Here is an 18,095-nt window from a genome sequence, read left to right on the forward strand (position 1 = left end):
GAGGGGTTACTGTCCTGTCACCTCCATTGAGCTAATTGGTTTAAATCCACCACAGCTTCTATAACTTGCCCTTTTCATGTATGTCACCCTGAGTGCACAAGTATTTGATCTGCCTCATTAGTTAATTAGATACCCCGCCTAATCCTTCTCCACTTAAATTCCTAAATATTGTGTAACACATTTAGCACATTTAGCATTAGCAATTTGAACCCGACATGTCTGGGAGGTGATGATGTAGACTAAGTCACGTATGGGTTTACTGCTCTAATTTCACTAAAGGGACTGTGTCCCCTCAATGTACTCAAACAAAATATAGTGCTTGGAAACTTTCACACCACTTTTAGATATCTAAAAGATGTGTTTGACTTGTTCACACATTTCCATTTCATAGAACGGTTCATTGTTAAGATTTCAAACCAACTCTGAGCTACGTTGCACCATCCCCCACAGAAAGCATGGTACAGGTGTGTACGCTATATTGTTTCATTTTAAAGTGCAAGGAGAGTTGACTGACTCTAATCCACGCTCACAGAAGAGGTTTAAAACACTCTGGTTTCATTCAATCTTCCAGCTCAGACCAAGCTAAGCTTGGAGCCCGCTTTCTTCATGATAGGAATGAACAAATAAAGGTCTCTCCATGCACAGCCATGAATGGGCTCTGTGTGTTCTGTGGATTAGAGCTCGCTGTGGACTCATTCTTTCTTTCTTAGTCTGAAAAGGATGAGAAAAAAATAATGAGTCTTCTGTTTGTGTTGCATTAGTGTTGTGGAAGGTTTTTCTTCCTCATTTGGGGTTTGTTTAGGTAATCTGAACCTATTAGGTTTATTTCACCGCAAGCATTGGGAAAATGTGAACAAAATTCTCTATTCTTTGTTTGTCACTGTTATGTCATTGCATATCAAACACAAGTATGATCCCTTCATAATCAATGTTTTCTACCTAATCAATTACTATGAATAAAACAGAATACCCACTTTCTTTAGAAAAATGGCTTATTATGAAGGCTGTTGCAGATTTGCTGATACTGAGGTCCCTGTTCTTCATACCAGTTTAAATACTAGCAGCAGAACTCTGACATATTTCAGGTGGGAAAGAAAACATGCACAACTACCAGTGACTCTTCATCTCAATTTCAATGACCATCTAAAAATATTTACAGAGATATTGCAGCACCGCTTTCCAAATTAAATGAAATAATTTGAATAAATGGAGTGTTAAAGATAAATATAGCTCTGTCTTCTGTTTCACCCTGGAAGAAAACAAACCAAGCCTGCAAGTCCCATGCAGCACATATGAGGCATAAAGTAGTGGTTTTAGTGTAGGTCCTTAATAAAGCTGCCAATTGAGAATATTGTGATTTAAACACATTTAGATAAACTCAAGTCTAAACCAACCCATCCGTGCAGTTTTTCCTGCTCCTTCTATCTAAAGAAGATAATTGGCTATCAATACAGAAAGTTTCAAATTAGACATTCACAAGAATATATAATACATTTGAGGAAATATGATAATAGTTAGATTTGGTTGAAAAAATATATAATTATGGTTTCATTTGTTTTCAAGAATGTCGTCATGTTTTCCTTTCAATTATTTATTTATTTAATTTAATATCTATATGTTTGTTTGTACATCGTGCTCAAAAGTGGAACGGAAAATGCTTATGATAAAAAAAAAAAAAAAGAATAAAAAATAGGAATGTGAGCCCATCTTCAGACCCCTCTAAATAATACTCATGGCTTGATTCTAAAGGAAAATGTTAAGCCATTGAAGTAAGCCGATTTGTGACCTGTTTAAACACCCTCAGGAAGTATTTGGCCTACACTTCATTCAATATTAATCCTCCTGTTGCTACACAGGGCAGCAACCTTTTCTTCCTCTCAGATTTTTATTTATTTATTTATTAACAGTAATATAATCTGTGTGGGTGATCAGAAAGAAAGAAAGAAAGAAAGAAAGAAAGACGTCCACCTGTGTGGTCGACTTTAGCGCAGGCACATGTATGGGCAGCTAAGTGCTGTGAGCAGAGGTCCTTCCTGCGGCGGGTTTGTTGTTATTTTCAGACGCGTCTCCTCGGACTGACATTTAACCCAACAGCGTGTCTGTGACGACGTGCCTCTGAGCACAACGCCTCACACGTTTCAACAAGAAGGTATATATGTCCTCTGTTTAAGCTGCTTTCACTTCTCACTGCCTTTTTGGTAATAAGACGAAGAACGTTCTTACTTTTAATACCCTCGGTATAATAGAGGAACAGCCATAATAATGTGGACACTTACAAGCTTCTTATATTTGTCTCCTGTTAGTCGGAGATTAAAAAAAGGGGGACAGTGAACATTTAGTGAAAAGAGGAAAAAGTACAAGTCACATTGTGACTGATGTAAAACAGCTTTCTGTTAAATTGAGTGTACCCAATGTTCATCTACAGTTCACTCCGTCCTTTTTACAACTACATTTAATGTCGATAGATGTGGTCACTTGAACACTGTCAGAGCGTCAACACTTATGGGACATAATGTCACTTTTTTTTTTAATGCAAACATTGCTGCAATATTTCTGTTAACAAATATCAGTACCTTAACTGTGAAGAAATAACTAGGAAAAGTTGTGCCATGGGGTTCTTTAGTAAAGTAAAGAATAGTAAAGTTCTTGTGCAGCAGTGGCCGTAGGAAGTATGTGTTGCTATAGAAAAGTGGGAGGTTAAGTAGTTTCTCATGGATGGCTAAATGAGGTTGTGTTTGAAGGTGGGACGTCAGGGATATTTAGTTTTGTTATGAAATGTGTGGAGTGATAACTATTGTGTTTTCATATATTTTGGCTTTTAAAGGGACACTGTAGGGAGTTGAACTCCATCTATTCTGATTCCAGTTTGTTGTCCTCGCGGATCCGGATCTCCTCAGACTGGAACAAACTCAGTCCGGACTCGTTTAGTGTCATTGATCCATAACAGTCAGTTTAGATGCACATGAAATTTGTAAAGCATTTATGAAATTCCTTGCTTTTGTAGAGATAATTTATTAACAGTATCATTGCAGTCCAAACTAATCCGACGTCGCACATCCTTGAACCAAGCAGAAGCCATGCACATGTTGAGGTTAGGACTGATGACATCAGTAGGTAAGACCAATGTTTCAATGTTCTAATGTTCTAGAGGTAGGACCAATGTTCTAATGTTCTAACTGATGACATCATCACTGTAGAGCTAGGACTGATGACATCATCAAGCTAGGACTGATGACATCTTCACTGAGTCCGTCGACTCAGGAGGTGGGGCGTCGGGGTGTGGCGTTCAAACAAATCTGACGTTGCACACCCTTGAAACAAACAGCAGCCATGTTGAAACTCTCAGGTCAGTCTGATCCTGATCCGCAGAGATATTTGAGGAACACACACAGACAGGGTGGTACAGCATAGCCATGCTAAAACTCTGTAAGAAACCCCCCCCCCAAAAAAACTTAATTATGATTACATAAATATGCAAAGAGATTTTTTGTTAAAAACAGAACCATAAGGATTTATATATTGTAGTACATATACGGGTATTGATTTTAAAAGGTCTCTCATGAACTACAAATAAAGTTTAGCTGTCATGAATGGAATATTCTTATTGACATGTCAAACACAAACCATTAAACTAAAGAATTATCTACTGTACTATTGCACTGAATCAAGCAGTTGTGCCAATGTGTGTTGAAATTAGTCATTCTTACATTTTTTTTTAGTTTAACTTAGTTTTTGACATTATAGACATGTTGAGATATGTTGAATGGTATTTGTAACTTTATATTGAAAAACCTTCATTTACTTGATAGGTTGATTTAATTCACAATGTAGTTTTTTTTTAAAAGGTTACAGTTATTCTGTTAACTAATATTATATGTACACTTAAGAAATGTATGAATACTGACGTCAGAGTGTTGAGTAGTTTGCTTTTAATGAGTTTTTAAAATCAGATTCTAGAGTTGTTGTGGTTGACCTTTGGAAGATGTTGACCGTGTACAATGTCAACCTTTTCACCGCTCATTACTTGGCATCCATGCAGTCACTCATCACACCCCTGAGTATGACTGACGGCCATTGCGGTGAGAATGCGCTGTCTGACAAAGTGTAACAACTTGTTGCTTGCTGTTTTCCTGGTGCCTTATTGGGATTACAGCACAGTCAACACGTGCTTGTTTCCTCATCGGGCTGTCATGACAGTGAAATCCTCCTCACATTTACTCCAAAGTATTGCCATCACACCCAGAATGTGTGGTGATGTACGATGACACGCGCGCTGTCAACCCTCTTGTTGTCTCTTTGTCCTCCAGTGCCCAGGTAAATGGGCTTGTGGAGGAAATGGGTGATAATGCAAACAGATAAGACGCCCTGGTACCTGTTGTCCACAGTCAGAGCCTCCTAAATCAGGACCCTCTCTGACATAGTGTTCCATCAGGGCCTGCCTCAATGACACCCACAAGGCATTGAGACCTTATCTGCAATGGCCCCTGCTTAGCATTCACGCCATTCACGCAAACAATGCCACCTCTTCCCACTCAGTGGATCTGTGACTGACAGTGGGTGTTGGTGCACTTGTGTCTGACTTCAGTCTCTATCTGACACGGGGATGTTTATCCAGTCCAGATACCCCCACCAAGACACAATAAAGGGTGTGTGTCTTTCTTGCAACTTCCTGTGGTGTTTTTCTATCTGGATTTTTATAATGGACCCTGCTCGCTTTTTGGCACATTGGCTTCTTCCTCCAAAGGATCAGCAATTAGTTGGGGGGGGGGGGGTAAAAAGGGTGACTAATGGTTGCAGCGACAGCTATTAACAGACCACTAAGTGAAGTATCAATCAGTTCAGTGCATTCCAAAGGCTTGGAAAAGGCGCATCACATTATATCAACTTTTTAAAATGTAATTTTTAAAATCTATTAATTTGATTTTGTAATATGGAACCAAATATGAAACAAACAGGGAACTGGTTTGTACAAAAAAGGCACAAGACTGGATAATAAAATAAGATAAATACAAAGGTTAGTTAGCACGTTACAGTTTTTGATACAGATATTGTTCATAGACTTTGTAGCTATCCTTTTTTTCCCAGTATTTGTCTCCTTTATTCTTTTGAAGCCTCAGTGTAAAAGTCATTTTCTCCATGCTGTGGAGATGTTTATATTAGTGCTGCACAATTATGGCCAAAATGATAATGGTTATTTTTGATCAATATTGTAATCACGATTCTAATCACAATTACTTATCATCTGAGGGAAAAATCTGTATTTCTTTTACACTACTAAAAAAACAAAACAATATATGAACAGTTTACAGTGCCAAATGAAGCTTTAAATACAAATTCTAGCCCCCCCCAAAAAAGAAATTAAGCCAAGAATTTAAAATGTACTGAAAAAATACAGTATTAGAGTGCTATCATGAAATGCAACTCATTGGAAACAATTACTTCAAACTCAAAGCTGCCACTGACTAAAGTTTGAGAAAGTGCCTGATTTGATATGCAGCAGAGCCCACATTTTAGTTGTATGTAAATATTGCTGACGGGCCAGGTTCAATTTAATTGTGGCAACCAAAATCGTGATCGCAGTTAAATTCAATTCAAATAATTGTGCAGTCCTAGTTTATAGAGTCTTAAGAGTCCAACTTAAAGTTGGGGGGGGGGGGTTCGCCAGCACTTAGTTGCTGACTAGTTATTCTGAATATTTTCAAGAGGTAGGCGTCTATCCTACCAAGTTCTTCAAAAGTTCTTCAAGGTACATGGAGGTGAAGGAAAAAAAATCCACCTTTTTGTCCAAGATCTCTGCGATCAGCTGTTCCACTTCTCTCCAGAAGGTTTCCAGGCATGGGTAGGACCAGAGTCCTCTCCACACCACACATAGTTTATAAACTTGTTAAAAACTCCTTGTCAGCTAAAGTCTTTCAAAGCACGCTCGCCTTTTAGAGGTCATTCATTATTTCACGTGAAGGCAACAAAAATCTCAAATGAATCTTTTAAATGATGTGTAATCTACTTTTGGTTTTCATCACACAGCTCAGATCTCAGATGAAGCTAATATCAGACCATGGGATCTCAGGCTCTATAATGGCTCCAGTGAAGCTGGGTATTATAAAGCTGCTATAATAAACCCCCTGTGATCAGCATGTCCTCCTACCCTCCCTAGCTGCTCTTATTTATGAATGGCATAATTTGACAAGAGGGCTGCTCAGGTGGAGAGCTGGTTATCACATGATAACAGCACTAAGCGAAGAATGTGGATGGGACTCTCCCACCTCATCTCTAAAAGACAAAAAAAAAAAAAAATAACCCTAAACTTTGATGCCTCATATCATAACGAATACTGTGTGCAGCAATGCCGGGCAGGCGGATGGGTGCGCCATCCAAGGGGGGCACAGATAGAGCCTGTGTTTGATCTGAAGGTCGTCAGCCCCTTGCTGGTGTTGAGAGATCCTTGGCGGACGAGACTGGCTTTTATTTAATAACATGAAGGGGAAGCGGACCTTTCTCTCATAATTAGGCCTAATTACCCCATAGGTGTGGACAGATGACCCAAAAAGAGACAAACTGCCTTTATCCACAGACTTAGAGTCAGATTACTCCGAGTTGTCTTATCTTTTACAGAGCAGACATGAGCCTCAGCTGTCCTCTTTTGACTCGTACCATTGGCTCCCACATTCGAGCTCAGGGGAATTAAACCAGTCAGCCTGATTTATTAAGAGTCGCAGGTTTAATCAGGATGAGGCAGTTGTTCTCTACTGCAACTTTGACATTCTTTTTTTTTTTTTTTTTTTTTTTTGCATGAAAATGTTTAATAAGCAGCCTGGGCAGAAGAAAGTAATTTTCTGTCCTATCTGTCATGTTATCTATGCCCCAATCACACCATGAAGGCTTCTGATGTTTATTAAAACTGAACTGATGCTGCATATTTTGGAGGAAAACTGCTCGTCCTTTATGATGATTGACTCCAGTAATGTCACCCTGGCTCTTTTTTTTTTTTTTAACAGTGATTGTTGGAAATTCTTGGGTTTGCAAGCTTTGAAATGAGGAAAAATCAATATCATTTCTACTTCAATAATTTTGTCACTGCAGTTCACACATTATTGGTCACGTATTTAAAGTCCATGTAAAGTAGAAATAAATTTGTATTATGTGGTTGTCACACCACAGAAACATGTGTCATTGACCACTGAGCCAAATTTGAAAGATGAAAAAAATTGCTAAGTATAGTATTTAAATTAGGTCTCAAAATTATGGAAAAACCAGCACTTTTCTCTGCTCTGAGATGCTGGGGGCGTGTCAGTTAGAGGCGCCGCCTCCATTTACTGAGTCTATGGGAGGGAGCAGTGTAAAAGCGGCTCCCGCATCGATAGTACTTCCAAAAGTGCTTGGATCGGGCCAAACGAGGTGTCTCAGGAAAGGTCTGCTCCCCCGAGTCCGAATATGTGCATCCCTTTCGGGTAGGGGTGGGAACCTCTGGGTTCCTCACGATATGATAGGCGATACGCCGCTCACAATAATGATTATCTCACGATATGACGATACTGCGATTATCAATATGTTGGTCAGAAATCAATCTATGATAATCTGTAACAAAAAAAAAGTTTAAGTGAAAAAATTACATTTTTATTTCACATCTGAAAGACAATAAATTGAAAGTGTCCTATGAACATGACACTATTTTAGTGCAACATTTCTGTAAATAAGTGTCAACATACCAATGTAAAGGAATAAATATCTCCAATAGTGCTTTCTGTAAACAAAAAATAGGGTCTTTCCTACCAGTGACACCATTATAGTGCAATATGCCAGTAAACAAAATATTGGTTCCTTCAACAAACAGTGACAACATTTCTGTGAAGTCCTACCTGCACATTTTATTGAAAAAGCAGAAAAGGTTTTGAAAATAATAAAATAAATCTTAAATCCCAAAAAAAAGAAAATTCGCAAGGGCAAGCATATCGATAATTATTGCCGTATCGAGTTATCACACTCCTATTTCTGAGTAAACAAAATCATGGTATAAAAAAAGTGCTCATTTCATGGAAAATGTGGCACCAGCGGACGCGTTTTATTGCCTTGAGTCCGAATATGTGGTTTGTTTTTGGCTAGGGACCGATTAGCGCCTGCTGGAGGCCGTGGAAGTTTGATGTGCTTCAGCAGCAGGGTCGGGTTTATGCTAATGATGGCTCCATTACGTAACGCGGCTATGATTCTTGACCCGCCCATTAAATTCTGAACACAGAAATTTGAAACAGTTTGTGAAGCCTCGCCTCACTATTAAATTCTAAATGGTTTTTATTTAATGTGTTTTGAAGAAAATGGCTGAATTTGCTTTACAGAGACTGTAAGTGTATTTAAATGGCGTAGATAAACCCTTTCATTTTTAAAAGGTCAAGGTGAAAAAGATCCGACAAACCCTATCTATTTGACTTTGGCATTGACTTTTGACCTGCAGCTCGAGCAGCCAATAGTAATGCTTAAAACAGCTCATGGGATCACCCTGTTGTAGAAAGATCTCTGATTGGCTGAAGTCCAGCGTCATGCTCCTGGATTTATAAACTTAATTTACAAGACAAGGAGAAGGAGCAGAGATTCACTGTCACTCAGAACACTTTGGATTACAAAGATGATTATGGATTTTTGACCAAATAAAACAAAAAAAAAAAACATACATACCCCAGCTTTAATCTGTACATTCTTGACATGTTAGCTTGTAAAAAGAAAAAAAATGTCATGATGTTTTCTCAGCTCTGTTTACTACATTTGCGGTTGAAAACTTCACAAAGGCCTTGCCAATACATTTGAGTTACATCCTGGCACTACGATGTTTGTTTACAGTATCTGTGTCTCCCTTCCTGAGCAGGCTGCATGTTTGTGTTTGTGTTTTGGGGGGTGACTCACTTTTAGCCACAACACAAGCTCTATTGTTGGGGACCAATGTAGTGAGTGGAAATGCTGACGTCTGGAAAACCCAAGGAAAAGTCCACTGAGGAAGCGGTGGCACAGGAAGGTGACCATTGTACTCATCTTTTGGATAGAATCTCTGTAAGTTTACCCTGGTAGAGTGAAGTCATCCGGTTGTTGTCTTTGATTGACAGCTAGCTGAGTTTTACAGGCTGTTGTGTCCATGACTCACAGCTCCACGCAGACCTGTTGCATGAGGACAATACGTGACGCCTAATCCACCTGTTATCAGAGTGAGCCTTCCCCTGTCTCACACACTCACAGAGGCGCTGGTGTCCAGCTTAGGAATGTAGTCTTCTTATCCAGCCTTTCACAGTAACGGCTTAACTGATGGACCCTCACAAAAACATTGGACTTTCTGTTTTTTTCTGTTTTGTTTTGTTGCCTTTATCGTCATACCACGTAAAAACTTGCTTGTTCAGTTTTTGGTTTTCCAGTCTTTTCTATACTTTTCTGCTGCTGTTTTTAAAATATAGAGTGGCTTCTTTATGGTGAGTATATCAGGGTCCCCACGGTCATGATATTCCTGGAAATGTTATGGATTTTCAAGTCTTGAAAAGTCATGAAATAATTTGAATGTTTTGGAAATAAAGTAGGGATGTCCCAATACAACTTTTTAATTTTCAATATGATACAGATATTGCAGCCGGCTTGCATATCGGCCGATACCGATTTTGATCTGATATCAGCATGAATCATACATACATCTTTTTTTTTCTTCTTTTTTTCTTTTTTAAACAAATAATAATTACTTATTTTTTGCATCTTCAATCACGAGATCTCACAAATTCACTCTCCAGATAAGTTAGTTTGCACGTTGCTGAGATTAGCCTTGGAGCATCAATGGTCGGATTCAAACTTTTGGAAATGCCTGAAAAATGTGCATTCAATGCAATGTGGCTGGAAAATGTAAGTTACCAACAATGGCTGACGAGAGAAGATGGCCGTGGCCGTGCTGGATGTAAACTATGTCTAAAATCCTTTGACATCAGCAATAGGGATGTCCCGATACAACTTTTTCATTTCCGATTCTTTTTTTTTTTTCTTCTTTAATACAAAAATAATAATGACTTATTATGTAGTATGGAATGTTAGAAAAGCCTTGATCAAGTGATGTTACTCAAACAGAGAACAATAGTCAGCAACAGTAGGTATGAGAAAAACTGACCAATTTATCATTAACCAATTTGTTACATACATTTTAACCTTCAACATGATATCTACAGTATTCAACAATTGAATAAAATAAATAGAAAATATCAAAAATCCAGAATTTGGAAAATATTATTAGTTTTCAGGCTAATATCAGACCGATATCCAATATTGGATCGGGACACCCCAAATCAGCAACATTGGGGAAGCAGCACTCATTTTTGCCCACTCTAATGGTTTTGAATATGGAAATTTGATGAAAAGTTTTGAAAAATCATTGTGGAAAAAAGTATATAGTGGTTTATAGTGCAGTGTTATGTATAATTTGTGTCAGCAGGAGACTGTCAGGCTGCAGTATTGTGCGCTTAATTTGGCAGGCTTGTCAGGGGTCTCTGTCTCTCTGCCTCACAGGTTTGCATGGACAATTTAACCGCTAACCTCCTGAAATGAACTGGCCCGAATGCCTGGGGCTCCTGTTTCAGTGTCTGTTGATTGGAGAGTGCAAAGGTTATGATAAGTAAAAGTAGAGGAGGGTGACTGTGAGGGGAGGCGGTGAGGTTGGTGTGTGGCACCCCCAAGATACACAATGAGATGCTTAAAGCTGCTCAGGATGATAAATTAAACGCTATTTAATTCAAAAGTCGTTCTCATCCACTGCCAAAAAGGACATCTCTCGTGTTTTCACAGATTGAAAAACCAAAACAAAAGTAAAACAATGGTGAATGTTGTTATTTTGGTTTTTCAAGAAATCGGAATGAAGTCATATCATGGTTAACGCGATAAACAAAGCCAAAATAAATCGCAATCATGTGAGAATGAAGTAAAAATACTGCTTAAAGAAACTTTTGTGCTTTGACTGGCACCGTGTTTGCAATATTTTTCAGTACTCCAAATCCCACAATGCATTTGCAAAAACATTTTTGAAGTTCACATCACATGGCTATTTGTCAACAAACCCATTGTTGATGGAGTCATTAACAAACCTGTAAGTGGCATTTTCAGCCTTTGTTCGTAAATTTGCCAGTTTTTCAAAAGAAATGCCTTCAATGTACTGATACCTAAGGCCTATACTATGTCTATCAGTGTTATATAAAAAATATTTATCACTAGGGCTGATTGAATTTGAAACATAAAGTGATGTATGTTTAAACTATTTCGTGCTTGCTCTCTTGCTCACCCACCACTGCATCCAAGGAAATTCTGTACTCTGATTTTTTTCAATCTATTTTTCACTCAACAAATTCAGATTTTCTTCAAAATGAAAAGTGCACTCCATTGTCATTTAAATATTAATGCTTTGTCATGCTTATTCTGAGTTAGATTATATCCATCCATTTATCCATCTACATACCCGCTTATTCCCGTTTATCAGGGTTGCGGGGAGTTAGATTATATATTTTGGGTAATTTATTTCTAGAGTTTAGCCAGCACACAGAGCCTACATCACTAATTTACCGTACATATTTATTTGACCGTGGGAGGAAACTGGAGAAAATGAGGGATGTGCATCTTGCTGATTTTTTGATAAATGAACACGTCTGTTTGGTGCAATCTCAGGTTGAAGCTCAGGACTTTGCAGTATTCTAGGGGTTGGTACTCAGTCTAAGGTTTTTTTTAATCTCAACATCCCTAGATACCTAACTTGAAGAATACATGTGGGTGCTGATGTGTTGTTTTTAAGTCCCAATAATACAAAAGCAAAGTTGCAAAACTAAACAAATGCATCTATCAGTTTTTTTATGCTAATATAGTCTACATGCAATGAACTCATTATTGCATTAACCAAAGTTGTGATATTAGTCCTAGTGGTTGGACAATTAATGTGCAAAGTGATGTTTTTGTATGAGCAGGGAATCAAACCCAGTGGAATTTAATGTTGAAGCATCATTTCCTCATGGCATACCTGCGGTCGGGTTGGTTTCCTCATCTGCCCGGCCTACAAACGACATAAAAGCCCAATCTGTTGCTTCTGCCTCTGGGACAACGACCGTTGATCACAGGAGGAGAGAGAAGCGTCAATCTGTGTGTGTTTACTGTAATTAGGCTGTCAGCGGCTGTGATTTATGATGTATTGAGAACAGAGGTGTTATATGGTAGACTGAACGGAGAGAAAGAGCCACAGGGTTTGTAGTTACTGACAATAGGGAAAATACAAGACGGGGCATTGAGCACAACTGTCTGCTGTGTGTTCGAAAATGGCTGTAAGGCAAAATGGAGTGTCTGTGGCAGCTTAAGCCGAGTGCTTATAAACACACTGGGATTCAACATTTCCTTTTTCTTTCAACTTCCTCAAATATGTTTTTATCTTTTGATTTTGTTTCACACGTGCCATGTATTTTAATCTCCTACAGTGGCTGATGATGCAAACGTACAGCCTCTTGCATCCCTGAATGACCACAGAATGTCCCATCCTCCTCCATCCCCCATTTACACCCTGAGGGGCGCTGGTGGCCCCCTGAACTCACTTCATTTTAGGTGCTATGGAGAAGACGCTCCTCTTTTGTTTTCTGGGTGAGTAGTTGTGTTTTTAATTTTTTTTCATATAAAACTGAATTTTATTTCTAAATGTAGGACTTGATCATAACAGAAGAAAGGTAGGGTGAACTAGTGATTAAGAAATCTCAATATGAGGCCGACCAATCAGGACCGCTTTCAGTTTTCATCAGAGGTGACAAGTAACAAAGTACAAAAACTTTGTTACTGTACATAAGTATTTATTTTTTGCAATCTGTACTTTACTTGAGTATTTATTTTTTTGGCCACTTTTTACTTTTGCTCTTTACTGTTTTAAACAAAGATATGTACTTTATACTTCTTAGATTTTAAAAATGAGCTCATTGCTTTTAAGACCTTGGAAGATGACGTCACAGCGTGAAAAGACAAACTAACAACCGCGAAGCTGGAGGAGAAGCTTCAAACATTTTATTTACACATTTGATCTGTAATGAGTACTACATTATCCAGGTATTGATAAAGGGTAACATATTTCATTTATTTCCATGTACCAGTTTTCTACAAGTTCTTAAATATGTCAAATCAAAGCTGCTCTGGGTTTTAATGAGCATGTGCACTTTTTTTTTCTCTTGACACATTTTATTTACAAATGCATTGATCATGAGTATGGGCTCCCAAGTAGTAGTAAAAATTTAGTATAAAAGTTTTAGCTAACACATTTTCATTATTTATCTCACTTTTCTCATATTTAGAACACTTTCCTACATTTAACACAACATTTAACCACATATATAGAGGTAAAAAAAAGCATTAAATCTAAACATTTAAATCAAAATGGTACGTTATATCTAAATGTTAAATCTATATCTAAATTTTAAATCTAAATGTTATATGTTATATCTAAATGTTAAATCTAAGTCTAAATGTTAAATCTTAGATATAAGATTAAGCATTTAGATATGATATATAACATTTATATTTAAACATTTATATTTAACATTTAACATTTAGATTTAACATTTTACAATTAGATTTAACATTTTACATTTAGATGTAACATTTTACATTTAGATTTAACATTTTACATTTATATATACGATTTAACATACGATTTAACATTTAGACTTAGATTTAACATTTAGATTTAATGCTTTTTTTTTTTTTTACCTCTATATATGTGGTTAAATGTTGTGTTAAATGTAGGAAATTGTGTTAAATATGAGAAAAGTGAGATAAATAATGAAAATGTGTTAGCTAAAACTTTTATACTAAATTTTTACACTTGGCACACCATACATGAGTGCTAAATTTTCCAGGTGTTCAAAAGTAACAGATTTAACTTGTTTCCATGTACCATTATTGTACAAGTTAATTTACAGTATTTTGTATTTCAAATGTATATTTTTTTTTTATTTGTTCCAATTTTGGACAGTTCAAAGCCTATTTTAAACCTCACCTTCTTGGGTTTCCTAGATCTGGAAAGGGCTGCATCCATATTTGGAATCTGAACACCAGGAGAACCAACAAGGTCATTGAAGGTCACTCTGGCAGTTCCATCATTTGGGTCTGCACAAAGCGTTCCAAAGATACTCTCATCAGGTAAATATGGTTTTTGATGTTTTGCTTCAATTGCATGAGTGTCAAATGTTTAGCAGGCAGGCTAATGCCAGGTTTGTCACCACTAATACATGTGGAACTACTGACGATGTGGTTGTTTTCTGTTTGTGGAGCAGCCAGGGTCGTGACATGCAGATCTGCCTCTGGGATCTTGGTGAAGGACGGTGTGACCTACTTGACTCGGTGTGGACTGGCAGTGTTGGGTTTTGCCAGTGCTCGATGCTGGAAACCAGTCCGATATCCTCCTTGTTGGCGTTTGCAGGGCAACAAACGGAGGAGGTTGGTCACTGGCAATGGAAACCTAAAATTGCCTGTTTTTGTATGATCGAACAATTCTTGTTTGTCCACTTTATTTTTGGGTCGCTATTTCCTGGTTATTGGTTCCATATCATGTCTGATAAAATGCATATAAAGGGATAGTTTGACTGGAATGAGGTGATGATATAAGTTTCAGACTGCACATTGTGTTATAGGAACCTTTAAATGTGTAATATATCTAATTGAAAAAAAAAAATTCTTGAATAAATAATAATCTTAAATTATTTTCTAGGACACAAATTTGAAACCCTCCAAACCTCAGGTCCATCAGTGCACATTTTTCTGCCTTTAAAGCCAGTAGTTCCTAAACTTTTTTCGTTACACGCCCCCTTTGAAGAATGAATATTTTTCAGCACCCCCAATTACAATTACAATTACAACTTTTTACAGAAAAAAAATGTAACCTTTACTGAAAAAAGTAAAAAAAATGTGAATATTCTTCTTCAAAAGCCATAAAAATAACTTAAAATCTGCAATTACCTTTTTTTGAACGATAATAATTAAATTCTTTGAGTGTTAAAAAAAAAAAAATATATTTTTCATGCTCAGTGTTTAGCAAGACCTTTCTGCCTCCCCCTTTTTACCCCCCGCTGACATGACGGGGCACGCCCATCAGTTTAGCAACCACTGCTTTAGAGGAAGATGCTTTTAGATTTAGATTTCTAGATGAGATTTATTGTCGGGAGGGCAGGTTAATTATTTGAACACTTCTGTAATGTGTTCGAACCTGAACAAACATGCTGTTGCCAACTATTTGGATTGAGTTGGAGCGTTCATACATATTTATGGGTTTAGCTAGCATTTTTTTCTCCTTATGCAACATATTGCTGCCCTGCTAAATGTCACCTCTCATCAACGTCCCATCATCTGATGATTTGTTTCTTAAGTGTGTCAAGTTGTCAAGCAACAGGCTAAATAGTATCGTTAACATCCCACTTTCATCATGACTCAGCTTTCTCATTGCAATGACAGGAACCTAAACACTGAAGCTGTATATTAGTTCATTTTGGCTGTGGTTATTAACTGGTCAATTGTACATAAACTGGTCAATTGTACATAAACACGTTCCTGTCTAGGGCTGGGCAATATATTGATTTTCTATTTATATATATATATATATATATATATATATATATATACTGTATATATATTGTATAGATCATTTTGTATTAGAATACTTGTTTTAGGAGTCACTGCTTTCACTACTTCTCAAAATAGCATGAAAAGCACAGTTAGATGTTTTTCTGAGTGCATCCTAAGCCAGACCTTCCCCTAAACAAGCCACACTACAGACCTCACTCACACGTGCTGTCCCTTAGAGGAAAAAAAGCCAAAAGTGGCACAGATTTTGCAGCTGTTTGCTAGTAAATGAGCCTGTGTGCGCATTTTGCATCAGCAAATTTAACCCACAATTGTTTTTTTGCTCCGACTTAATTTGAATTAAAAATACTCTTTCGTTATTTTAATCTTTACTTTAGACATATTTTTTTTAATTTTTTGTATCAATTTTCAACAAATGCGAGTTGGTTTCTCAATGATCTGTGAGATGGGATGAGGGCGAAGGCACCCAACTATGCAGACATCTTTTTAATCTCCAGATTTATGTTACTTGCTCTGCTGTGAAGGAGCCACACTTGAAAGGGTCAGAGCGGTCACCCGATCCAGCCAAACGTGCCTCTGTTAACCCCAGTCCAGCAGGCCAGGCATCAGGGCGCCTGTGACTCCCAGCACCTCAATAATGCCATTGTCCCTACACACACACGCACACACACACACACGAACACACCTACACAGTCATGAAAGCCAGACCAAAACAGGCCATGTAGATTTTGTCTTCTAATTTTTACGCCCCATTCCTCAGACATAACTAGCCAAGTCAGATGCTTATCAAGCACGTCAAGCACTTGTCATTGATAATTTGCAAGACAATACTTAGGCACCAATTACAGATGGCACATACTCTCATTGTTTTGATACTGTATATAACCAACAGTCAACTGCCTCCTTCAGAGTTCTTTTAGTTGCTATTATTATTTACAGTTGGCCGCCATGGTTCATGCCAGCAGATGGCGGAGACTGTTCCAGTTTTATTTATTGGTAGTTTGATGCCACACAGGAACAAGGAACGTCTTCTGAGGCATAGAGAAGCTTCAAAAATCCCCCTTTTTGTGAGGGAAAGCACAGAGGACAGCTGTGCCCCAGTGCTAAAATACAAATCACTGCCTTTAAGGGTTGTGTAATGTCACAACTAATGAGGATGAATCTGCAGATCATCTGCACTGAGGAAGTCTGAGTCTGAGTCTGAGCACCAACTCCTAAACAGAGGAACATACTTTATCACTGGTTTCATTTGTGAGAGTAGTTTTAATCCAAATTAGTGCCAATGTGTTCAGGAAAGACTTTAGGGGGATTATTTATAGACAGTGAGGCAGTAGCTCTGCACTGATATAATGGATGAGACTGTACTTTAAGTTGGAGGCAAGTCATTTTACACCTGTCATGCTGATATTTTTCTCAAAGGAACATGTATTAGAATATATTGTGTATATATATATTGCTGTTATTATTCATTAAATATTGAAGCATCAGCCAGAATAACTGTAATAATACATCCAAAGAGAAAAAAGGACAAACTAATAATATTTGAATTGTTTTTTTTAACTCTATCCAGCAGTATACGTTTGTGTTTGTTTATATCAAATATTTACAGTATACATTATTTTGTAATTATCTTATTCTTCTTTTTTAAAGGGAGGGACCACTAGCCTGTATAAAGGAGCACCCAAAGCTATACTTTGAGTCTTAACCAAGGAAATCTCAGTTTTCAATAGAATACATTCGACCAAATCTTTTCCAAAGAAACAATGTAATGAATGATTTCTTTAAAATCTTGTTTGAACAGCATTTTTATCAGAAAACCTAGAGTGGAATGTGGTAATAAATGTGAGTGTAATGCTATAAAAACACCAAGTATCTCATCGTCTGGGTTTTTCCCCATTGGAACGTCTTTTCCAAGCTTTTTAATTATCTTTCCCAATCCATTTTTCTTTTTCTGTTGCTCATTCCCTGAGGTGCTATAGAGCACATAAGGCAATAATAGATTTATAATTACAATGCATGGGAATAAATACAATTCCTATAAAGCACTAGACAAATGGTTAAACCAGGCCAGGTGTTTACATGCTTGAATGAAGTGCTTATTTCATCCCCTCAATAAATTAACATTGCAACAACAAAAAAAAAATCTAGAATCCGATTGTGATCATTTTGTAGAATCTTGTTTTTGTTATTTAGGTCTCTGTGACAAGAATAACATACCCTCAGTGTGTTTGCTTAGTGTTGAGACTTTTCTTGCCCTATGCTCCACAGATTAAGATTATTGAATTGCCAAGTAAAATCCAAATCTGCACTCTGATGCCAGTCGCCAAAGTGGGGATGGTCATGTGCATCAACCTATTTCAGGTAAGAAGTTTCAAAGCGTTAATGTCAAAAGCATTTGTTGCATCGATCTCAAACTACTTTGATTATTGTAAATGCCTTACATTTGTTTGTTTGTTGTTTGTTCTCATCTCAATCTGTGTTTAAATTCAAATGAAATC

At 37.4% G+C, this 18,095-nt stretch overlaps 1 protein-coding gene across 3 annotated transcripts in view; it reads left to right on the forward strand.

The window, feature by feature from the left end:
- Positions 1 to 2,036: 2,036 nt before the first annotated feature.
- The window catches only part of gnb1l (guanine nucleotide binding protein (G protein), beta polypeptide 1-like), a 31,646-nt gene continuing 15,587 nt past the window's right edge, over positions 2,037 to 18,095 (forward strand). The window contains exons 1-5 of one of the 3 annotated variants that reach the window (XM_028457683.1): positions 2,037 to 2,149; positions 12,459 to 12,618; positions 14,035 to 14,160; positions 14,295 to 14,457; positions 17,866 to 17,958. In XM_028457683.1, the coding sequence (XP_028313484.1) occupies positions 12,509 to 12,618; positions 14,035 to 14,160; positions 14,295 to 14,457; positions 17,866 to 17,958 (492 nt within the window). In that variant the 5' untranslated portion in view covers positions 2,037 to 2,149; positions 12,459 to 12,508. Of the gene's footprint in view, positions 2,150 to 3,284; positions 3,347 to 12,458; positions 12,619 to 14,034; positions 14,161 to 14,294; positions 14,458 to 17,865; positions 17,959 to 18,095 lie in introns of those variants that run through there. The other 2 variants (XM_028457682.1, XM_028457684.1) reach the window with 2 other exon arrangements.

Source organism: Gouania willdenowi, chromosome 9 (genome assembly GCF_900634775.1).
Source record: "Gouania willdenowi chromosome 9, fGouWil2.1, whole genome shotgun sequence".
Lineage (NCBI taxonomy): Eukaryota > Metazoa > Chordata > Actinopteri > Blenniiformes > Gobiesocidae > Gouania > Gouania willdenowi.